This window comes from Erythrolamprus reginae, chromosome Z (genome assembly GCF_031021105.1).
Source record: "Erythrolamprus reginae isolate rEryReg1 chromosome Z, rEryReg1.hap1, whole genome shotgun sequence".
Taxonomy (NCBI): domain Eukaryota; kingdom Metazoa; phylum Chordata; class Lepidosauria; order Squamata; family Dipsadidae; genus Erythrolamprus; species Erythrolamprus reginae.
In genome coordinates, this window is record NC_091963.1 from 71,197,807 (window position 1) to 71,222,972 (window position 25,166).

The following is a 25,166-nucleotide window of genomic DNA, read 5'->3' on the forward strand; positions in this document are numbered from 1 at the left end:
TCAACAAACCAAACAATGATATAAAACAATACACCAGGACCCCAACAACCCGTTTGACAGCACCCAACTGCCAGTGGAAAAGACACATCTCGGACTTCCAGTGTATGGAGATACGTCATGAAAAAAAATGCTTCCAATATCATTTGAAAGTATAGGTTGCATACAACGCTAAATTTCGATTAAGTTTCACGTTTGATGTAAACGTTTCGGGAAGGGACGAACAAGTAGCAATAACCCAAGTATTTTTAACTAACATGTTTTCGAGAGAACGCGCAAAAGTACAAGTGAATAATCACACATAGGCTCATTATTCGAAGGAGTTGCTTTCCCCAAATGTAGGGGAAAAGGAAGACAAAATGCGCAAGCGCAGCGGGGAGGCGGAGCTATCTCTTAACAAGGAGGTGATTTCTTCGTCTCCTGCCGACGTCCAATTCCCCCGTTCGCAGTCTGCGCTAGTCTGGGATCGAGAAGTTCTGTAGGGTGCTTCTTGTGCGTTCGGTAGTACTGAGCGGACGTTAGGGCGGGGAAAGAACGAGGTGAGGGTGCACGCAGTCGCCGTGCGTTCCTTCCCCAACAATCTCGACGCCGTCTTCTCCAAGGCCAGGAGGAATCTGAGGTTGAAGCAGCGACAAGGCAGGCCGGAAGTTGGGGGGAGGGAGCGGGGAATCTCGTCCCCCCCCCTTTCCCCTCTCCTCCATCATTTCACCTTTCATTTCTGCAGGCCTTGCTTGGCGACAGTTATGGAGAAGACGGTGTGGGCCTCTTCATTTTCTTTCTTTGATTTCCATCCCCGGTTCTCGGAGGCGGTCTGTGAGCTGCGAGCAACTGCCTGAAAGAAGGAGGAAATGGATGCAGGGGTCAGCACTAGCTTTCGCTGAGTGGGGTAAGGAAATCGGGAGACTCGCCTTTTCTGCTGTGTGCATGGAATTTGGCGGTTGCCGATGCGGCAGAATGGGCAAAGCAAGGTAGGGAAGTGAAAGCGTACGTGTGCACTTAGAGGACCATGTGAATAAATCCGGCCCTCCGGCTTGTTTTATCGTCATGCAGGCGGTACAGCAACAGCCTGGGTGTTAACGTACGTGAGATCCTGCTGTGGGCAGCAGCACCGCTATTTCCTGCCTTCTTCCAATGTTATACTGCGGCTAAACCCTGACACAAGGTACTTTGCTCCAGAGATTGTGACAGAGGTGATTTTCGAGATGCTTGGCATGATGCGGGAAAGGAGAGAGGCTGAATAACATAGAAACATAGAAACATAGAAGTCTGACGGCAGAAAAAGACCTCATGGTCCATCTAGTCTGCCCTTATACTATTTTCTGTATTTTATCATAGGATGGATATATGTTTATCCCAGGCATGTTTAAATTCAGTTACTGTGGATTTATCTACCACATCTGCTGGAAGTTTGTTCCAAGGATCTACTACTCTTTCAGTAAAATAATATTTTCTCATGTTGCTTTTGATCTTTCCCCCAACTAACTTCAGATTGTGTCCCCTTGTTCTTGTGTTCACTTTCCTATTAAAAACACTTCCCTCCTGGACCTTATTTAACCCTTTAATATATTTAAATGTTTCGATCATGTCCCCCCTTTTCCTTCTGTCCTCCATAACTTGGTTTGCCTGGCCATAGGATGACATTCTGATGGATAGGTTAGGATACCATATTTTGGATTTATATTAATTGGCATATAAATCCAATAAATAAATAAATTATTACTTTGAAAGTGGTACCTTGATTCTGCTCTGCAAAATACTAAGTTGGCTGTGCTCACCTGAAAACCTTGTCCAGTTGCAGTTAGAATAATTCCTAGCGCCCCCCCCCCCAAAAAAAAGAAAAGCAGGTAGGATGGATTTATTTGTCATCCCCATGTAATGATTTTGCATGCCAAATAGGATTAGAAAATATATTTCCCACTCTGGGGGAAGGGAACCCCCCCCCCCCAAAAAAAAATAATGAATAATATAACCACTAATCCTAAGCATACCTACTTTTTAAATTTTGGGTCAAAAGTAATCAAATTGGTGAGAACTTAATATGCAGTGTGGTATTGTTTTATTAGATAGAAGACTATTGGACAGATTATAGAGTGTTATACTGGCAATAGTAAATAAGTTCTTTGTGCAGTATTTTTCTAGGGTAAAGGTTGTGTAATGGTAAGTAGCTTTACTGTCACTCTTGCTTGTGTTTCTATTAGAATAAGTGTTTTAGCACAAGGTTCGACAAACCCAGGCGCCTGGTCGCCAGTGGCGCCTAGAAAATGTTGTCTGGCGCCTAGAGCCGCCTGGGCAGGGCGCTGCGGTGCCTCTGACCTCTCCGCTCCTGCCCGATGCCGGGGTTTCTGGCGCTCTCCTGCTGGGTCCCAAAGAAGGCAGGCAGGAAGGAGAGCTCCATTCTTCGCGCCTTTTTCCCGCCTTCCTTCTTTGGAGCCCAGCAGGAGAGCGCCAGAAACCGCGGCATCGAGCAGGAACCGGGAGGTCGGAGGCACCGGCACGGCAGCGCCCGCCCAGCTGAAGGTTCCCTGTCGCCATCGGCAAGTGTCCTTTGGTTGCCCGGCGGGAGGGCACTGGCGGTGGGAGCGGGGGGGGGGCGCGGCTGCAGCGGCACAGGCAGTCGCGGGGAGATGGCGGGGGGAGCGGGGGGCGGCTAAAGCGGCCCCGGGCACCGTTCCCTGTACGCTTTTCCAGGGGCGCGCAGGGAGCCGCGGCCACCCGCCCGCCTACCGGATTTCCCTCCGCGCGGCTGGGGAGGTGGATTCGCCGCCCCCGCCAGCCCGATCTCCCTCCAGTGGCTGGTGACGTAGTTCTACCGCCCTCGCCAGCCTGATCTCCCTCCGTGGGGGGGTGGGGGGCGACGAACCGACGACCGGGGGCTGTCCGTCCGTGTTGGGTGGTGCAGGGCAGGCACAGGCAGCCCCAGGGGAGAACAAGGGAGGGAGAGAAAGGAAAGAGAGAGTAAGGGAGGGAGAGAAAATTGAATGAAGGAGGGAGAGAAAGAAAGAGTAAGAAGCAGAAAGGATAGAGAAAAAGGAAGAGAAAGGGAGGGAGAGAAAGGAAAGAGGGAGGAAGGGGGGGAGAGAAAATTGAATGAAGGAGGGAGAGAAAGAAAGAGTAAGAAGTAGAAAGGATAGAGAAAAAGGAAGAGAAAGGGAGGGAGAGAAAGGAAAGAGAGAGAAAGGGAGAGAAAGGGAGGGAGAGAAAATTGAATGAGGGAGAGAAAGAAAGAGTAAGAAGTAGAAAGGATAGAGAAAAAGGAAGAGAAAGGGAGGGGGAGAAAGGAAAGAGGGAGGAAGGGGGAGAGAAAGAAGATATGAAGGAGGGAGAAAAAGAAAGAGAGATAGGAAGGAAAGAGGGAGAGAAAGGAATGAGAGAGAAAGGGAGGGAGAGAAAGGGAATGAAAGAGGGAGAAGGGGTGAGAGATAGAAAGGATAGACAGAAAGGGAGAGAAAGGAAAGAGAGAAAGGGAGGGAGAGGAAGGAAAGAGATGAGAGAGGAAGGAGGAGACAGAGGGGGTGAAAGCGATGTCAGGTGGAGACTCGGCAAAAAACCAAGTTTGCTTAAAAAAAATTCTGGCTCCTAAATTTTTTGGCTGGCTCCTAGATTCTGAACAACTTTGTCGACCCCTGTTTTAGCAGATAATAAAATTAAAAACTGTTAACAAAGAAGACAACTGAATAAAACAACACAGGAAATGTATTTCCAAAATATAGTGAAAGAGTTTTGATGGTTACTTTCTAAGCCCCCCCCCCATTGCAATTTATAATTTTTAATATTGGCCTATTTACTAATGTCTGTCTAATTACCATTTAGCAAAAATGCAGGTTCTGTTGCAATAGTCATACTCAATTTTAAATAATGTATGGCTTACTTACAAAAACAGTTGTCCTACAGAAAGGAAAAGTTTTAACTTGAAACAAAAATGTAATAGTGCGATGCAAAAGACAAGTTTGCGGTTTGGAGAATTGTTACCTCAATATCTTTAGTGGTTTTATTTCTTTGAATTAGGTTAAGTTTAAGTTTATTGGATTTATATGCTGCCCCTCTCTGAGGACTCGGGGAGGCTTACAACAGATGAAAGAAACAATATATATTGAAATACAAATAATTAAAATTAAAAGTTACAACTAAAAACTAAAGAACCAATTAAAATACATACATAACCATTCAATCATGAAACTCACTATACATTCATCGGCCAGGGGAAGAATCTAATGACCCCAAGTCTGGTGGCATAGGTGAGTCTTTAGACTCTTACGAAAGGCAAGAAGGGTGGGGGCAGTACGAATCTCCGGGAGGAATTGATTCCAGAGGACCAGGACCACCACAGAGAAGACTCTTCCCCTATTTCCCACCAAGCGACATTGTCTAGTTGACAGGACCTGTAGAAGGCCGACTGTGGTACCTAACTAGTCGCTGGGATTCATGCGGCAGGAGGTGGTCCAGTAAGTAATCTGGTACCATGCAATGTAAGGCTTTATAGGTTATAACCAACACTTTGAGTTGAATCCGGAAACCAATTGCAGCCAGTGCAAAGCGTAGAGTGTTGGAGAGATGTGGATATGTCTGGATAGCCCTGTGACTACTCGCATAGCTGCATTCTGCACAATTTGTAGTTTCCAAACACTGTTCAAAGGCAGCCCCATGTAGAGAGCATTGCAGTAGTCGAAGCCTGAGGTGATAAGGGCATGAGTGACTTTGAATAGAGATTCCCTGTCCAGATAGGGCCGCAACTGCTGCATCAGGTGAACCCGGGCAAACACCCCCCTTGCCACAGCTGACAAATTATGTTCTAAAGTCAGCTGCCGGTCGAGGAGGATGCCCCTTTAGTTGGTGCAGAAGGATACCATGGTCGATGGTATCAAAAGCCTCTGAGAGGTCAAGGAGCACCAGGATAGAGGAATATACCCTATCCTGGGTTCACCAGAGATCATCCATCAGCGCAACTAAAGCAGTTTCCGTGCTGTAGCTGGCCTGAATCCTGATTGTTCAGGGCCTAGATAATCAGCTTCATCCAAGGACCGCTGGAGCAACATCACCTTCTCAACAACATTCCCCATAAAGGGGAAGTTGGAGACAGGACGATAGTTGTTAAGTATAGCTGGATACAGGGAAAGCTTCTTGAGGAGGGGGCACACAAGTGCCTCCTTGTAGGGAGCTGGAAAGGATCTTTCCCTCAAAGAAGCATTGGTAATTTCCTGGACCCAGCTCCGTGTCACCTCCCTATTGGCTGAAACCAGCCAGGAGGGACACGGGTCCAATAAACAGGTGGCGGAACTCACAGCTCCAATGGCCTTGTCCAATTCAAACTCCTCCCAAACAGGTGGATTAGGATGGGCCCCTGTCATCTCAACTGACTCATTGTCAGCTGACACTGCATTCCAATCGGAGTCAAGGTCTGCCCGGATCTGAGCAATTTTATCTGCTAAAAACTTGTTGAAGTCCTTAGCATTACCCCCTGATTAAGGAGGGAGCAAGTCACCTTCAACAGGGCAGCTGGGTGGGATTCTACAGATGCAATTAGGGCGATATTATATGCACATTTTGTCGCCCTAAGCGCCACTTTGTAAATTTCCATGTGAGCTTTTACAAGTGTTCGGTCAGATTTGGATTTACTTCTCCTCCAACGCTTCTCTAGTCATCGCTTCTGGCATTTCATCCCCGTAGTTCCTCAGTGAACCAAGGAGATCTCTAGGGTCTACTGCCACAGAGATGTCGCAAAGGCGCAATTCAATCTAGAGCCTCTGCCGCTGCTGTATTCCAGGCTGCAACAAGAGACTCTGCTGAACTGTACAAGCAAATCCAGCAGAACCCCAAGCACCCTCTGAAAGCCCTCTGGATCCATCAGGCATCTGTAGTGGAAACTTCTAATTGGTTCCACCTGCCTATGGGGGAGGATTGGAGCCTTAAAATCCAGCCATAGCAGAAAATGATCTGACCATGACAAAGGCAAGGTATCTAAGCCCCTTAATTTCAGATCATTGCTCAACTGCTGTGAGAGCAATACCATATCGGGAGCATATCCTCCTTTGTGAGTTGGCCCTGAACTACTTGGGTCAGGCAGATTGAATTTCCCCAGGTCAATAAGTCTGGGGACTTCTACCGCCAGCCCAGTTACCTTCTCGAGTAGTACAGACAGGGCTGTTGACACATAGCTGGGAGGCATGTATATGAGCAAAAAGCTCACTTATACCACCAGGTCCAACTTCACAAGGAGGGATTCGCAACCCAGTATCTCAGGAGCAACGAGCCTACATAGGCTGGTGGTCTTCTTGGCTATGATAGCCACTCCTCCCCCCTTCCCTGGGGTTGAGGCTGGTGCCACACCTGAAACCCGGCTGGGCACATTTCAGAGAGAGGGACCCCTCCCTCTGGGCCCAGCCAGGTCTCAATCATACATGCAGGTCCTCCTCCTCATCCAGGAGTAGATCCTGGATGAGGGGAGCTTTATTCACAAACGACCTGGCATTAAGTAGCAGCAGCCTGAGCCCAGAGTCTGGATTTTGCTTGTACCAGCACCCTGGGCTGCGTTCATGGGGCCGAAACAAGGGATCACTTTAAGCAGCGAGCTCTTGTTTCCCGGGAGCGGCCTACACCATGTCTCCCATCATATCTGCCTCTTCCCAGCAAGACCGGGATCTTCTGGCCTTCTGCCAACCCAGAGATGGGTTCCCCCACTTCTCCTGCCTTTACATCACCAAGCAAACTGACCCTTCCATTCAAAATATTGATCCCAATCATACTCTCCATCCAATCATTCCCAGTCATCTAGCTTCAAAATTTACCGAATAAGTTAATTAAAAATAGCAATTAACAATACAGAAAACCCCACCCCAATATAAGAACAATTCCCCCTTCTTACCATGCTTTCCATCCATTCATACTCCATTTATTTGTCCCTAAAATTAAATTAGTGGCAATGTCTGAAAAAAATTATTCAATATTTTAGATAATTTTGCTCAGTGAGGAAAAATGAGAGGCACAGCTAGCAAACAGATATTAGGCCTGTGCACAGGGTAGATAAAAATTAATTTTAAAAAATACCCCAAAACCCAGATTTTTAAAAATTTAAATCAGATTTTATATTTAAATTGGTTTTTTATTTTTATCAAATTTATTTTATTAAAATTCTTTTGGAGTAAAAATCTATTAAAGGTAATTTTCTATTTAAGATAAATACTTTCATTTATTCAGCATGAGATGGAACTTAGTTATTTAGCATGAGGCTGTATATTCTGCAATATTTACTTTTTTGGTAAATTCATTAAATGAATCCAAACCCTTCAAACTAAACAGGAAACCTTCATTTTGTTTGTAAATAATATTAAAGATTCTAACTTTCCAGCAAGAATGAATCCTTATTTTTAAAGAGCACCTGTCATTTCAGATCCATCATGGCACCTGTTAACAGTCATCCACTCACCTGCTGCCTGCCACATCTCTTATATTGTGTCACTGACGCATCACCAGCCATCTCATTAAAGTGTATGGGATTGTCAGTGAGTCAACAGTGGATGAGAGGAGAAGATGCTGCCGGACAGAGATGACAGTTGCTCTTTAAAAATTATTATTTAAATCAAATTGATTTAAATCAAGCCTTTATACTAGTGATTTAAATGATAATTTAAATTAACTTAATTTAAATCATATCCATCCTGACTGTGCAGTTTTTAAATCGCAACCATTAGCAATGCCTTAAACCAGGGGTAGACAATTTGGACCCGTTTCCCACAGAAAGAAAACCACCGGGAGCCACAGAAACTGGGTGGGCGTGGCAACTCGACATCACTCACTCTCACCCAGTCACATGACACCCCCCCCCAGCCATGCCTACCATTAGGACAGAGAACTAGGAACCGCAAAACCCTTTTGTCGCTCTCTCCCCTTCTATTTGTCTCTCTCCCTCTTCTGTGTGTGTCTGTCCCTCTCTATCTCCCTCCTCTTTCTGTAATTCTTTCCCCCTCTCTGCATTTCTCTATGGTTCTATCCCCCTATCCCTCTCTATCTCCCTCTTCTTCCAGCCCACTTTATATAAACTGTTCTGCCTAGCCTCAAACCACCCAGGAACAAAGTAATTAATCAAACACACACACAAACTTGTAAAAATCAAACAAGGATTGTTCTTGATATTCAGAAAACTGCAAACCACAAAGTTTCAGAGTAATTGTTAGTTTAACAGTTCAATAGGTCAGAGTTAATTACTAATTTTGTTTATAATGATTTAATTATAAAATATACACAGTAAAATTATTCTAACAGATTATATAGATTCCTAATACCATAGTTGTAAATTATAATAGTTCTTAGTAAATCTTAATTAGCAAATCTTAATTATTAATTATTATTTGTCCATATAAGTACAGTGGTACCTCGGTTCTCGACCACAATTCGTTCCAGACGTGTGGCCGAGAACCGATTTGGTCGAGTACCGAATTAATTTATCCCATAGGAAATAATGGAAATGGGTTTAATTGGTTTCCAGCCCCTATTTCCTTTATTTCCTATGGGATAAAGATCTGAGGAAGGGTGGGGGCAGCTGCAATACCGGCAGTTTCGGGGGCTCCTTCTTCCCTTTAAGCAGCTACACCAACTTTCTCCTTCTCGGCGAGGGCGGATTTCCTTCAAGCAGCAGCAGCGCCGGGAACGTCACATGAGAAAGGGAAGCTACTGATGTTCCTGGCGCTGCTGCTGCTCGAAGGAAAGCCACCCTCGCTGAGAAGGAGAAAGTTGGTGTAGCTGCTTAAAGGGAAGAAGGAGCCCCCGAAACTGCCTACAGCTTGGAGCGGAAAGGTGTAGGAAGGGTGGAGGCAGCTGCAATACTGGCAGTTTCGGGGGCTCCTTCTTCCCTTTAAGCAGCTACACCAACTTTCTCCTTTTCAGCGAGGGCGGCTTTCCTTCAAGCAGCAGCAGCGCCGGGAACGTCACATGAGAAAGGGAAGCTGCTGACGTTCCCGGCGCTGCTGAGTGCCCTCCACAAAAGGCTGGGAAACACAACTTTTTAGGAGTCGCGCATTCTGGGTCCCCCCACGAGGGAGGGGGGGAGCGAGGGACGGATGTTTTGTTTCTCTCTGACTGACCAGCTACGAAGAAAAACATTCTACTCCCTCCCTCCCGAAACCCGCCGGCCCAACTGGGACCAAGTTATCTTGCCAAGCGGGCGGCGAGGGAACCCCGTCGTGTTGGGGATCCTGGAAGTGGACTTGGCGGAGGTTCCCCACGCCGGGGACGGCGCCCCAGAGACGGTTGGCGGTGCCCCTCAGCAGGCGGCCGCTCTTGTCCGTGAAGGTGGTGAGGTACTCCATGAGGGGCTCGAGGCACCGTGGCCCGTCCGGACTTAGGAAGCGGGGCGAGTTAACTACTGCGCAGCGCGGGCCGCGCGCCACAGCCTCATGGCGGACTAGAAGCCGAGTTCGGAACAGAAACGGAGAGCAGCACGACTGGGGGAAGGGAGCAAAAAAAAAAGTTAGGCCAAAAAGTTGGGTCTGACGCCGCCTCAGGTCCCTTCCTACAGCTTGGAGCATTTAGACTAGAGACATGGGAGGCTGTTTAGTGGGCGGCCAGGATGGGCGTGTCGGATTCCGACTCCCATTCCGTCTCACCCCGTCCCCTCAGATCTTGTAGCATTTCGGATAATAAACAAAATTTTCTGTGGCTGTTCGGTATCCAAATTTTTGTTCAGATACCGAAGCAAATTTTTGCCGAAAATTTTGTTCGGTATCCGAAATGTACGAGAACCAAAGTGTTCGAGTACCGAGGTACCATTGTACTTATTGATTAAATTCACCTTATGAAACCAGTTATATCAAATTGTAAAACCTTATAAATTATAAAGTAATTGTAGCAATTCCTGAGAATCTCAGTGGTCCTTTTTAGTGTTCTTCTGTAGTTTTTGTAGATTTGTAGTCTCTATTTTAACTATACAAATTCCTATAGGGTTGCTAAAAGGTGATAATCTGAATCACAGATCTCTAATTGATGGTTTCAGTTAATATTACGTACTTTAATTAAGATTAAAGAGATTTCATTAGTTTCCCGAGGGGAATAAATGTTCGACGAAATGTTTCACAGTAATCCAGACTCTGTGCTTGAAGAGGCCTATACTCTGTATTGTTGAGTCTCTCTATAGACGCTTGACGTCACTTCTCTTTCCTTCGGTGTTGTCCCGAAGTCACAAAGGAAAAAGGAAAAAAAAGAGAAATAGACGGACAGCAAACTGGAGAGAATTTGGAGATCAGGTTACAGTTCCTAGACTACTATGCCAAGGCTCCATTCGTTTAGCACCTTCAGCTCAAATCTGTCCATTCAACCTGGTTTGTTTTATTTTTTAAAAAATTTGTAAGGGCTGCTGCCCCCCTGCTGCCAACAATTTATTAATTTAATTTAATTTATTAAATTTATAAACCACCCAACTACTAGACCAGCAGAGTGCTAATAATCTCGGCCTGTCATAGTAATTAGAATTGGAAGGGGTCTTGGAAGGTTTCCCTCGTTTTCATTGGAGCTCTCAGCAACTGCTAGAGCTTTAAGCTTGCGGTTTGCCTTTGCCTTCTGGGATATCGGGGTTAAGAGGAGAGACTTTTCAGCTGTCAAAGGATCAGTTTCACTACCCTCCCTTCCCCGCCCTCATAGCTAGCAGCTTGTAAACTTCCCTCAGTCATCGGCAGGCGCTTGTTTGTTTTTCTTTGGCCTCGTGATCGCTAGCTGCAAGAGCCTTAATTGCCCTTAATCACCGGGCAGACGATTTAACTCATAGCCCCTATTAACTGGCCTTTGTTACCTAATCTATAGCACTACAGAGCATATCATAAATCCCTTCTTCTTTTGCTTGTGTTCGGTAAACCAGGGGTCAGCAAATTTAAATGGGGATACATGCGCAGTACCAGAAACTTGCTTTTGCAGAAGAGACGCACTCTAGGGGCCAAAGAACCACTTGCAGCTCGCGGACCGTGATTTGCCAACCCCTACCTTAAACCAAATGATTATTCTCTTCAGTATACTACAGAGAGCAGCTGTACAATGTTAGGAAAAAGATGTAGCTGTAAGCTTAAGGGGTTGTTCTGTAATTGTCTCAGTGTGCTCCAAAGGGTTTTTTTCTTTTCAGAATCTCATAGCCTCAGTGTTGTTGCTTCTTTGTCTTTTATAAAAGTAGCTCAGCATTTTTCAGTTCTCCATCTGTCCTGAAAAAAGTGCTGGATTTCATAAAAGCAATCCTTAAAACTGTAACTTTTTTTCAGGCTTGAACAAAATTGGGCTCTTTTATTCATGAGCAGAGAAAGTTTGAATCATTTTTCTGAATCATTTGTGAAGTATGCACTGTCTTGGTATTCATAGTGTCTTTGCTGCCCAGTGTCAAAACAAGGCTTAGCCTGCGTTGTGTCAAAGAGGATGATTGAAGATGGCTATTTTGGGGGTGTATGGTAAAATGCATTTATTAAAATGCTCGTCTTGGCCAAAACGACCCCTGGCCACTAGTGGGTTCCTACCGGTATGTATAATTGTGCGCAGCTCCGTGTCTCTGGCATGCATGCATGCTTCCGAGTGAGTTTGCTTCTGCGCATGTGCTGAAAGCAAAATCTCACAAGGATGTGTGCATTTGTGAAATTTCAGTGATTTTTTTGCTTCTATGCATGCAGAGAAGCAAAAAAAATGCTGAAATCTGACACACATGTGCATCCCCTCACAAGACCTTGCTTCCTGCAGATGCACAGAAGCAAACTCACTCAGAGATGCGTGCGCATGCCAGAGATGGGAGCTGTGCACAATTATCAGTACCGATAGGAACCCACTATTGCCCCTGGCCCTAGATGGAAAAATAAGGATGGTAATTTCAGCAATATAATTTTTCAATGAACAGATTATTGAGGGGTGTTATTATTCAAAGTAACTCCACTTATTAGAGCTCATTTTTTTCATAATGCTTCACCTTCCCAGAATGTCATAAATGTTTATCTTGATTACATAGGCCCGTGATGGCAAACCTATGGCACATGTGCCAGAGGTGGCACACAGAACCTTCTTTGTTGGAGCTACGATTTTATATCAGGTTAGGCCTGACACTCTTTGTAGGATTGATTCTTTGTGTGCACATGAACCCCATTTAGCTGGTCTTCGGGTTTCTGGCACTCCAGTGTACATGCATGTTCCGGTTTGGGCACCTGGTGTTGAAAATATTCACCATTACTGACATGGGCTGTTGCAAATTTACAGTGTTCTCAACAAAGGAAAATATTTGTAGCTACAGTTGATATGAAGAGTACTTGGTGGTCTCTTATCTTGGTTGTTTTCTTGCAGATGTTTCATTACCCAAACTTGGTAACATCATCAGTGCTAGTTGGGTAATGAAACATCTGCAAGAAAACAATCAAGCTTAGAGAGCACCAAGGACTCCTCATTACAGTATTGTTCACAGTTGCCTCTGTGTAAACCATTTATGCATTGAGAGAAATATACAAGGAGAAATCATAAATTAAAATAAGCTCTGGTTTGATTGCCAAGTCTACATTGGATTTAAATAAATTGGGATTAGCTAAAGTAATAAAATAAATAATTAAATAAACTATGCTATTTTGAGAAAATTCAGATGTCTATCAGAGAACGTGAATGGATAAAACAAGTTGCCAGGACATGATTCTCTGGTTCTGTATTTTCTTCTATCACTATATTAGTATTGTACCCAAATTGTCCTGCTGAAAGCTCTCTTTAAACTGTCTTCCAACAAAATTAAACATTTTGGAGGTCTGCTAAAATCAGTTGGTGAAGTCCACTGTACATTTATTTATTGATTTTTAAAAGAAATATGTTAGTTAGCTGAAAGTATTTGCACATAGCACTTTTTATTTCATTTTCTTTTCATAACGTAATTTGTAAGGGCGATCAAAGGCTAGTTACTTACAAGTAATTCAGTACGTTTTTATAACAGGATAGACAAAATAATTTATATTCATTTTGATTTAAAATTCCAATTATGAACCATGGTGACGCAGTGGTTAGAGTACAATACTGCAAGCTACTTCTGCTGACTGCCGGCTGACTGCAATTTGGCAGTTCATATCTCACCAGAATCAAGGTTGATTCAGCCTTCCATCCTTCTGAGGTGGGTAAAATGGGGACCCAAATTGCTGGGGCAATATGCTAACTCTGTAAATCACTTAGAGAGGGTTGTAAAACACTGTAAAGTGGTTTATGAGCCTAAGTGCAATTGTGCAAATGTTTTCTCATTCATTTTCTACCATGGGTTTATTTTATCTCTTAAGTTTTGGAAATAAAATTTACATAAATAATGGCCTATGTTCATTATTTAAAATTTGATACTCAAATGAAAGATGATGGAGAACCCCTCAAGGAAATAATTGCATATTCATACTTCAATATCTGTGTATTTGGCTAATTATATAATATCAGATATTGTATTCTTGGGAAAAATGAATGAGAAAATTAAAATGAATTATCTAGACTAACTCAAATACACTAGTTAGATCCATTTCAACCCAATTTCAAATTTTGTTTTTGAACTGAATTAGCTGTAAATTTCCATGAATTATCTCTGTTGATTTTGGTACTAAAATTCATGGCATCATTTTTCTTTGTGATGTAGAGAGACATTTGGGGTTATCAAGTTGAACTTCTCAAAACTGCTGTAAAACTTATGCTTTGTAATATAAGACTTAAGAGGTGCCAAAAGCATCCCTATTTGTTCTACATGACTTTCAATATCTACTTTAATTTACCGGGAACAAAGAACAGTGATTTCAGGCTAAATTTTTATTTGGTAATTGTATGTTATAAATCACAGATATGTGATATGTGACACTTTTCTTTACAATAAATAGTATATTATATTTTAGGTTTGTCATATTTGAAGACCCAGCTTCTTGGGGACAATATGCAGACTCTGCAAACCACTTACAGAGACCTGTAAAAGCACTATGAAGCGGTATATGTCTAAGTGCTATCGCTATTATTTAATGTGATACTGAGTCACTGAAATGTACTCCTTCCTTAGTTAAAGACAGTTAGTTTTCCATTTTATGACTTTGGATTAATATTTTATTCTAAATCAAATGATCTTACTGTTGAAGTTGTGGTCAGTTTACATTTTTTTAAAGAATAACCTTAAATCAGTGTTTAAGAATATTTCCCCAGTGAAATTAAAGGAAATGCTGATTGCTTTTATATACTATATACTGCTTATTTAGTATCCCAATTATAGTTGCTTATGTTACTAATGAGGTGATCTTGAGAAAGTATTGAACTTCCTCTGCTTCTATTCATCATAAAACAAAAGGATAATTGTAGAAATATACCAGACACTATTTCAGGCAAAATAATAGTTGATTGGCTTAAAAAAAAATCTCTGACATGATTTTTTGTCCCCTTCTAGTTGCAAGTCATTGTTAAGAGATGGTTCAAGAAAATCTACCTCACAAATTCCGTTTGTTTGCCCAAGTGCTGCATCATTGGAGATCTCAACAGGAACTTGTCGGTTATTTTTGAAAGTCTCAGGAGAACATATGGACATCAGGCTAATGTATTATACTCTAGGAATTGATCAAAATATGAAGCATTCTCAATTCAGCAGGTTAATCTATTACCCATAAGGGTGTTAAGATAGCTTAACAACACTTCAGAGAGTACTCTCCAGAGTTCTTAATTATTCAGGAAAGGTAGCTTGATCTCTTCTGAAATCAACTGACTTTCTCTAATCTTGTTTCGGAGATATTAAATGGAATGCAGTCATGTCTACTCATGAAGAAATCAACACTGACTATGCTGTCGCTTTGTTAGAACAGTTAAAATCGTTCTATGAGCAGCAATTGCTAACTGACATTGTTTTAATTGTCGAGGGCACTGAATTCCCATGTCATAAGATGGTTCTTGCTACATGCAGCTCTTACTTCAGGTATGTATTTATAGTAATGCTATTTTTTTCAAGAAACATGTATTCAAAATATGTCTGAATATTTTAATTTATTAAGTCCATTCTACCACTAGCTTGAAATAAATGAAGAATTAAATTGTGCAGTTGAAATTCAGGTTAACAAATATGGAAGAATTGAACTAATGCATGTTAAGGGTTATTCAAAATGTGGAAGACAAAAATGGACATCAAATACTTGTAGTTTATTTGAACATAGTTGTATATTGAGGGAGGAAGAGGCAATTTTTTGCAATTCCTGTGCATTCTTCAAATTTCAAAGCATCTTACACATCCTCTCAGAAGAAAATTGGCAACATTGCAGCCAACAATTCCTCAAATTTGTCCATCCATTATTTTATCTATCTTTCCAGCTCAAGTTTACCTTTTTTATTGGACAAATGAAATGTGTATAAATATACACTAACCAACCAACACTATACTAAACCACTAAACCAGACCATCAAACCAGACCACACCTACACCCACCACAAAAGGTGTCTGAGGTATTTTGAATTTGCGTTGGAAATGTGGCAAATATCAGGAACCAGGTAGTTTTCTCAATAAACACGCGACAGCAGCAGTTCTTTCTTCAGAAGGCTCTTTTACTTCTTCAGTAGTATCAAAAGTAACTATTTACTCTACATCGGGGTAGGCAAAGTTGGCTCTTCTATGACATGTGGACTTCAACTCGCAGAATTCCTGAGCTAGTATGATTGGCTAAGAAATTCTGGGAGCTGAAGTCCACAAATCATAGAAGAGCCAACTTTGCCTACCCCTACTCTTCACCATATTACAGAACAAACCACCAACCAACCACACTGTATTAAACCACTAAACCAAACCGCCCCCACAAAAGGTGTATTACATTATATACATGTACTAACCAATCAGATAATAGAACAGATTGCATCATTCTGCTGAAGTACCATGACTCAGCATTCACTTTACCTCTACTGTACTTGTAATATTACTTAAGGTTTATATCCTTACAATAAAGCACTTTTATATGATATATTTAATTATTGACTTGTATCTGACTTGTCTCAGAAACAACTCATGAATTTGGTGGGCATTTTATTTTAAAATTAGTATTGCATTTTTCACTTGATTCACATTTGGGCTGTCTGCTAAAAATAATATTTGGAGCTGACATTAAATTTATTTTGAGCTGTAGCGGGGCAGTGGTTAGAATGCAGTATTGCAGATTAATTCTGCGCACTGCCAGGAGTTTGATCCTCACCAGCTCAAGTTTGACTCAGCCTTCTATCCTTCCGAAGTCAGTAAAATGAGGACCCAGGACTCAATACGCTGACTCTAAACTGCTTAGAGAAGACTGTAAAGCTTTGTGAAGAGATATAGATATAGAATCTCTGGAGATTACATATAATAATAGGGCATTGTTTCTGTTATAAATGAAAAAGACAGTGTTTAACTAAAATAAATCTCAAAACCTTAAACCTATAAACAAATTGAAATGGAAAACCTAAATTGACTAGGCATATAAAATGTTTTAGGACAATAGATCAGTAGAAACAAGTATTAGGCAACATAAGGTTAGGCCAATCTTAAGGTTGAAAACAAACAGACTTGACAACAGATTCCCTTATTTGAACTAGAATGGGGTACCATTGATACAATGTAAAACATTTATATCCATGAATTGTGAAAATTAGTCGTCTCTGAAGTTATATTATTAGCAATACTAATATCATTTAGTCTTGCTCCATAGTGCTTTATAGCTTTTACTGAGCAGTTTACAATGTAAACATTATTTGCATTTTACCCCAACAATCTGGACCCTGATTTTACTGACCTCAGAAAGATGGAAGGTTGAGCCAGCCTTGAGCCACACTTTGATCAAACTTCAGACTGTGTCATAGTTTGCCTGCAATACTACATTCTAACCCCATCACCACTTAAAAGGACGTTCTGCGTAGCCTGATATTAAATAATATATAGTTAGGAGATGGTGCTTAAAGCTGCATGCATAATAATTTTGTATAATATTTTGCATCAATATGGGCCCTCCTTTCAGTCATAGGGAACTGTACAAGATAACTGTAAAGTTACTTGCTATGAAATAGCTGCAATATTAGCTAAGGCTAAAGCTTGGTCCATATATTCTGCATTGATTTGCGAAATATTGGGATATAATGTTTTTCTTCTATGGCTTGCTTCTTATAGAGAAAACTAGGCAAAATATCTCTGGTAAGACAGATTCTACATTTTTTCCCAGATCAAATTTTTAGTTTATTCAAAGTAAGTTCAATTTTAAAAGAATAAAAACCACAATAAAGAATACATTGAAAAGCAAAAGTATCTTAAAAACAACAAGAAAAGATTAACACATATTTCCCTAGTTGAATGCTGATTAATATAATACATCAATGTTAGTTTCCCTCCCCTTTCAAAATAGTCAAAAAATATTTAAACTATTAAACTACTAAATCTATTGTAAGATTGTTAGCCAGACATTTGTATCCTATATTAATAATAAAATGGTTAACAGGAAAACAATATATTATATAAAATTGTAAACCTAATAAAAATGAACAATAATAAGAAAGAAATCAGATTGAAATTCTAAAACCCTCTGTTAAAAAACTGTTATTGTAATCAACTTGTAGAAAATTTACGATGGCTTTAATCCCAAATTCCAAAGAATAACTCTTATTGGTCCCGGATCAAATATCCACATTTCTTTCCCAAATCATCCCAAATAATAATTCTAATTTGTCCCAGGTCAAATATCCCCTTTTTTTCCTTTATGCTCTCTTTTACCAATTTTGATAAACAATTTATCAATTGTTTGAATACAGCAAGTCCAATCCCCAAAGCCAATGTATCTTCCCCAAAAAATCTTTGATAAGATTATTACTCAATAAAAAATAATACATCAATTTCCCATTCTCCTTGAAATCCTTAAAAAAGTGTGGGGGGGTTGCCACTCTCTTGCCACCAGAGAGTTCTCTGCTAATGTATAAAAGCACAATATTGAGGTTCAGGAAAGTGTATGGAGTCGACTTTGTTATTTCTAAGTCTATATTTCTTCCCGATCGGTTTACTGCTGGGAAATTACATTTGTTAGTTTTCCACAGTCTGTGTTGCCTCTGAGTCTATTATTTTTTGCCCCAAGACTGCTACTTTTAAAATAAGTTCTTTTTGTGGGTTTAAAGTATTTAGGTTCAGTTTCTTCAGAATGTTTTCCATGATTTTTATGAATTCATCAGATTAGAAAAAAATATCAGCCAAAGATTGCATGTGTTACAGTCTCTGTCTCCCCTTCCCTGTGTCAGACTCTTCCTTCTCTCTGTAATTGTTGCTCAACAGAATGGTTAAAATAAAACAGACAACAAGAAAAGAAAACTATGAAGATATTTGATGACTATTTTGGTCCCAAAACTTTTTTCAGGTTAATAAAATACAAATCCAGAGACGTGCCCTCTTTCCATATGGAAAAGAAAAAGTTCAAAAGAGCAGTCAAGTAAAAAAAGCAAAAAAACTCCCAACCCAGATGGAATCCAGCAGGGGTTGAAATAAATACGCATTCAGCCAAACAATTAACTTTAAAAGATAATAAAGATTTTCACAAATGTGAAGTTAAAAATCCTAGGCATGCTTAAGAAAACATTCTGCTGGTAGAAAGAGATGTAAAAAAGACCATTGACTTTCCAGCTGCTCCCTCAAGAAGCTATAGTCATCAAGATCCCCCCTTCTGGGAGGGTCCACATCCATTCAAAAGTCATCTTCAATACTTTCTAAGTGGCTCCATTCCAGTACAGGGGGCAAGGCTGCCAAAAAATCAGCTCTGGCAGCAAACATAGATCATGACTAATAGAAAGAAGGCTGTTACTTTTCAGCAGTCATCTTGGGAAGGAATCAACAGATTTCTGTTTTCTAAACAAAAATCAGAAATATATGAACAAAATTGAATATATTTTTATATAGATAGTTTTTGACTTATGACTACAAAGGAGACCAAAATTTCTGTTATTAAGTAAGACAATTTTGTAATTAAATTTTGCCTAATGACCTTTCTTGGCAAAATTGTTAAGTGAATCACTGCAGTTGTTAAGTTAGTAACACGGTATAAGTGGATCTGGCTTCCTCATTGACATTGCTTGTCAGAGGATCAAAAAGATGATTATATGATTCTGAAACTGCAAGCATCATAAATATGAGTCAGTTTCCAAGTATTTGAATTTTGATCACATGACTTATGTGATGCTGCAATGATTGTAAGTGAAAAATGGACACTAAATGAACTGTTTTAAGTCGAGGACAACTTGTAATTAATTTTTGATAGTTCAGGGAAAACAATAGAAGCATTTTTCTGTTTTGGCACTAAAAATAGTGTGTAGCGTTGATGCTAACATTTCTATATCAGAATGAAAACAGGTGGTACATGGGTATTATGGTGACTTTCTAAGGTATGATTAATTTTCATGAGGCAGTACAACTTGGAATATAAATTTTTAATTTTACAAGATATTCATTGTATTGAATGCTTTCCATAAACAATTTTTAGAATACTGAAGCAATTTGATAGGAACTAGGGATGGTTACAATATTATTTTTTTTATCATCCAGGGCAATGTTTATGAGCGGGTTAAGTGAAAGCAAGCAAACACATATTCATTTGAGGAATGTGGATGCAGTCACTTTTCAGATCATAATAACTTATGCTTATACGGGTAATTTGGCAATAAATGACACAACAGTTGAACAGCTTTATGAAACGGCTTGTTTCCTACAGGTAAGATTGTTTTATACTAACTTTTCTAACACATGTTTTCCTAAGTTATACCTTTAATAAAATTGAATACTGTACTCAACAATAAAGCAATCGGCTAAGAAAAAATGGAAACAACTCTTGAAATTCCAACTATAGTAGAACTTCTGGTCATGAACTCTCTGACCATGACCAAATCAGGTTCCAAACAAAAAATTCACCTTTTTTTGCAGCCAATTTCTCCTGGGCCATTTCTTTTTTTTGCAAGCATGAAATTTCCAAAATTAGGTTTGATTTCAAATTGGTTTGCAACTAAAGTTATGGAACAAATCATTGTCATGACCAGAGGTTCTATTGTACCTTCTGTCAAATTCTGTGCAGTTTTAGATGCCTATGATCACAGTAAAATGTTATGACATCTCCTTTTCTCCTGTTAATACAGAGATAATAGAAAAATATTGCTTACTGAGATGTTAATAATCTTTTAGTAATAAAATGTATAGTGGAAAATACTTTTATTGGTACAGAAATTCATTGTGACAAGCTAAAATTTCATAAAAGAGTATTCTTGTATTAATTTTGGTAGTTTCAGTAACAATAAGAACTCTAAGGTTCAGCTCTTGGAAATAGATTTTTAGAATTTATAGAAATGTGTATGAGATTCTTTTGTTTTAAAGAAGCTGTGTGGTTTTCTAGGCTTCGTTGTTTTCCCATCAAAGCAAAATGAACATGCAGGTACCTGTGTTAGGATCAGGAGCAGCATCTGCACAGTCCTATTCACTAGAGCAGTGGAAGGCATTCACTAAATGGTCAGATTTTAGGAAGCACATCTGAGATACAGTGGTACCTCTACTTAAGAACTTAATTCGTTCCGTGACCAGGTTCTTAAGTAGAAAAGTATGTGATTAAAAGCAATTTTCCCCATAGTAATCAATATAAAAGCAAATAATGCATGCAAACCCATTAGGGAAGAAATAAAACTTGGAATTTGGGTGGGAGGAGGAGGACAGTCGCTGCCAAAGGAAAAAAAGTGAGGTGAGGGGAATCAAAAAAATTCAAAACTTTAAGGCTTAAAAAAAGGACTCTGAGGCAGCCCAGAGCGAAAGGAACATTTCTCTGGGCGCTGGCAGAGGTTTATTCCCTCTCCAAGCGCCCAGAGAAGGGAAAATGATTTGTTCGCTCTGGACTGACGAAGCCTCCTTAAGCGTCACCGAATGGCTCCTCTGGCAGCCTAGAAAAGCCTGAGATGGCCGGGATTAAAGGGGGAATGGCAGGAAACTGGCTGGGCTTGCCTGTTGCTCTCAAATTTCCTGGAAAATTTTTCTGGGCTTGGGCTCTTAAGTAGAAAATGGTTCTTAAGTAGAGGCAAAAAAATCTTGAACACCCAGTTCTTATCTCAAAAAGTTCTTAAGTAGAGGTACCATTGTACATTGAAGCACATCTCAAAGCGTAAAATAAATTATGTTCTTCAACAATCTCAATTCAGCTTCTTTGAAGGTGTCCTTTGTTTTTTTCAGTGGGACTGGAAGTATCATTATGTAGATATGAGCACAGATCTCCTGTAACAGTTCAGGAAAGGGTGTTTTGCTTGTATTTCACAATATACTTTGTGAAGTTCCTTTTAGATACTTTGCACTCTATTATTACTTCCTAGTCATCAATTTGGTCTCAGAAGAAAATTTTGATAGTTTCTCTTCTTTCCATAATTCGCTAGCAGTAAACAGTTCTAGATTGATATGTGATATCCAATATTTTGGTATATAATAGAAATTAAGATTATTAAATTCCATATTCTCATAATTAATCACAAGTATGAAGATGATGAAAATGTTTTGATCACTTCTCATATATATATTTTTTTAATTGCAGGTTGAAGATGTGTTACATCAGTGTAGGGAATATTTAATTAAAAAAATTAATGCTGAAAACTGTGTGCGGCTTTTGAGTTTTGCTGATCTTTTTAGCTGTGAGGAGTTAAAACAGAATGCTAAAAGAATGGTAGAACACAAGTTTACAGTTGTGTACCACCAAGAGGCTTTCATGCAGCTCTCACATGATCTGTTGATAGATATTTTGAGCAGTGACAATTTAAATGTGGAAAAAGAAGAGACAGTTCGTGAAGCTGCTATGTTGTGGCTGGAATATAATACAGAATCCCGGTCACAGTATTTGTCATCAGTTCTTAGCCAAATAAGAATTGATGCACTTTCTGAAGTTACACAACGAGCTTGGTTTCAAGGCTTACCACCAAATGATAAATCAGTAGTGGTTCAAGGGTTGTATAAATCTATGCCGAAGTTTTTTAAACCAAGACTTGGAATGACTAAAGAGGAGATGATAATCTTCATTGAAGCTGCTACTGAAAGTCCTGGTAATCTTTACTCTTCAGTATGTTACAGTCCACAGGCTGAAAAGGTTTACAAACTCTGCAGTCCTCCTGCTGACCTCCATAAAGTTGGGACACTTGTAACTCCTGATAATGATATTTATATAGCGGGAGGGCAAATCCCAATGAAAAGTACAAAAATCAACTACGGTAAAACTAGCAAATTTCAATTTGCCTTCCGTACTGTGAATTGTTTCTACTGGTTTGATGCCCAGCAAAATACATGGTTTCCAAAGAGTCCAATGCTATTTGTTCGTATAAAGCCATCTCTTGTTTTCTGTGAAGGCCTTATCTATGCAATTGGTGGAGACAGTGTTGGTGGAGAACTTGACAGAAGAACTGTGGAAAGATATGATACTGAAAAAGATGAATGGACCATGATAAGCCCTCTGCCCTGTGCTTGGCAGTGGAGTACAGCCGTTGCTGTTCATAATTGCATTTATGTAATGGCACATAATTTGATGTATTGTTACTTCCCCAGATCAGATGCTTGGGTTGAAATGGCTACAAGACAAACTAATAGATGCTTTGCTTCAGCTGCTGCTTTTGGAGATAAAATATTTTATATTGGAGGCTTGCATGTTGGTGGCAATCTTGGTATAGGATTACGTCCTCGGACTGTAACTGGACCTTCCCTAGCAGTGGAAGTTTATGATGTGAATAAAAATGAATGGCAAATGACAGCCAAAATTCCTGCCAAGCGGTATTCTGATCCCTGTGTCAGAGCTGTTGTGATTTCTAACTCATTGTGTATCTTTGTACGAGAAACCCATATGCATGAAAGAGCCAAGTATGCTACATACCAATATGACATGGAACTTGATCATTGGTTCTTGCGACAGGATATATCTGAGCGGGTACTCTGGGATTTGGGAAAAGATTTCCGATGCACTGTGGGAAAACTATATCCATCTTGTCTTGAAGAGTCCACATGGAAACCTCCATCATACCTAGTTTTTCCTTATACAGATGATGAGTTTGAAATTGAGGAGGATGTTCCACTGCCACCTGTATAACTTTCTTATTCAGAGACTGCATGCCTGCAACTATAATTAACGTTGTATTTAAGAGACTAAAGCTGCAAAATGAAATGTCTTGTATGTACGCCCTAATTTTTTTGTGGCCATTGAGTCTAAATCAGTAAAAATTCTTACTAGATATGCTTCCATAATCAGTCCCTCTGTTAGTTGATGGAATCTCTCTCTCTCACACACACACGTGTTTGTATATGATCATATATGTATCATGATTATATGTATTATCTATATATTTCAATGTAAAATCCTCTGCTTATTGTCTAAATTTTAGTCCTGTGAAACAGCGAGTTCTGGAACTTTTCACAAAGCAGCAGCTTTTTCTAGAATGTTATTAATTGTTCAAAATACCTTAGTTATATTTAACTGAATTCTGGAAATATCTATACGCTAGTTATATAGATTGTGTAGCTGAATGAAACGTGCTGCACTCAATAAACACAGCTGTGTTGGTGTAATAATACTATGTAAAAGAATAAAATCCCATGGATCTACCTGTGGTAGGAAGGGTAGATCTTCCATTTTATGGTGATATGCAGGGCAACATGACTGCAGGTTCAGTCGAGGTAGGTGATGCTGACGCTGATGACTAGGTGCATGTATTTTCATTAACATACCTGTTTATTTAGAATACAGGTCTTCCGAGCAGCTGGTAGTTAACCAGGTGTGAACTGACATTGCAGTAAGAATTGCTAGCTCTTTGTAGTGCAGGTCCCTGTGGAGCTTTTGATCAGTAAATAGCTCCATGTTCTATATTTTGGAAACATTGGCTCATGAATATTAGTTCCTGCTGCTTATTTCCCCCTACCCGATATAAACAAAACTGTAGTGTATATTGACCACGTCTATATTTTTGTTAATTTATATTACTGTAGTATGTCTTTGTAAAAAATATCCTTACATTGTTTGTCTCTCTTATTTTTTCCTGTGGGGTGGGGGAGAGAAATTTTGTTCAGGAATATTTTGTCGGGGGAGTGGTTGTCTGATACTGTTCTGGCATTAATCTCAGGAACCACTGGCAGAGGTAAGGCACCACCAATCTCATATGAGACCAGATACTTCATGATGGATCATACTAACATTTCCAGCTGCATCGTGTTCTATCACTGTATTTTGAATGATATTAATTTATTAAAAAGAATCTATTCTTTCCCTTCCCCTTCACACGTCTGTGTATTTATCTGAAGCTATTGAAATATAATTAAAACAACGGTTTTTAAAATTGCTGTTTAAAATATTAATACTTACAGTAGCAGATTCAGTTGTTCAGAAAAATCTGAAAAGTATGAGTAAGTGCCTTCTATAATTTCTTTCTGTTTGGAGGTAAACAAGTGTTTGAAGACGGGTGAAAATGTGGTAAAAGCCCTGTTATTAAAAACCACACAGACTTTTAACACATAGGTCTCTTTCACAGACAGTATTCACAGATTCATTTTATCTTACAAAATTTTTTATCTTACATTATTTACACTAATATAAATACAGCCAAACAGTAAACTGAATCCTATTTATATTTATTCTCTGGGACTTCTTACATCTCTGTATTGCCTTCTTTTTTTCTAGACAATAACTATATTTTATTTAATCTTTAGAATAGTTCTTATATTTTTTGTAGTAAAATAATCTTTGAAAACTAGAAAACCAACATTCAGCCCAAATAATAGAAATTGGATTGTATCAGCCAATTTCAAAAGTGGAATAAAAAGCATTCAGAACCCCTTATTGCCCCTTTTCCTGAGTCAATTACTCATTCTTCAAGAGCTTATTAAAAATTTTATATCTTTGAAATTACCCATTTTTGGTTAGAATAGAATACTGAAGCAAACCGTTCAGTTTTGTGATTAAATATCACTAATCAATAAGCATACTTTTTCATGACCATTGAATAGATATCAATTTGTGATAAGCCAATCAAAACAAAAGCTTGCTGCTTGAAAAACAACAAAAACTCAACTAAAGAGATTTAGATTAAAAGGGAATGGCAGAAGTTACAATATATGGCCACAGAAATTTGTGTATAAAGTAGGTATCTTATATTTGAGCATGCTGGCCTTGGATTAGAATAGTTCCCTTTGAGAAGCATTTGATTTAAAGTATTAAATA

At 39.7% G+C, this 25,166-nt stretch overlaps 1 protein-coding gene across 5 annotated transcripts; it reads left to right on the top strand.

Annotated features, from left to right (window-relative positions):
• Nucleotides 1–368: 368 nt before the first annotated feature.
• Nucleotides 369–24,227, top strand: KBTBD2 (kelch repeat and BTB domain containing 2). Of its 5 annotated transcripts, XM_070729757.1 has the most exons (6): nt 372–633; nt 722–883; nt 1,048–1,159; nt 14,375–14,893; nt 19,502–19,667; nt 21,513–24,227. In XM_070729757.1, exons 4-6 carry the CDS (start codon nt 14,730–14,732, stop codon nt 23,043–23,045), a joined length of 1,863 nt encoding a protein of 620 aa, XP_070585858.1. In that variant the 5' UTR covers nt 372–633; nt 722–883; nt 1,048–1,159; nt 14,375–14,729; the 3' UTR covers nt 23,046–24,227. The 5 variants fall into 5 exon arrangements, with proteins under 5 accessions (XP_070585859.1, XP_070585858.1, XP_070585860.1 ...); XM_070729758.1 differs by lacking the exon at nt 1,048–1,159 and having other exon boundaries at nt 369–633; XM_070729759.1 differs by lacking the exons at nt 372–633; nt 1,048–1,159 and having other exon boundaries at nt 647–883.
• The last annotated feature ends 939 nt before the right edge of the window (nt 24,228–25,166 follow it).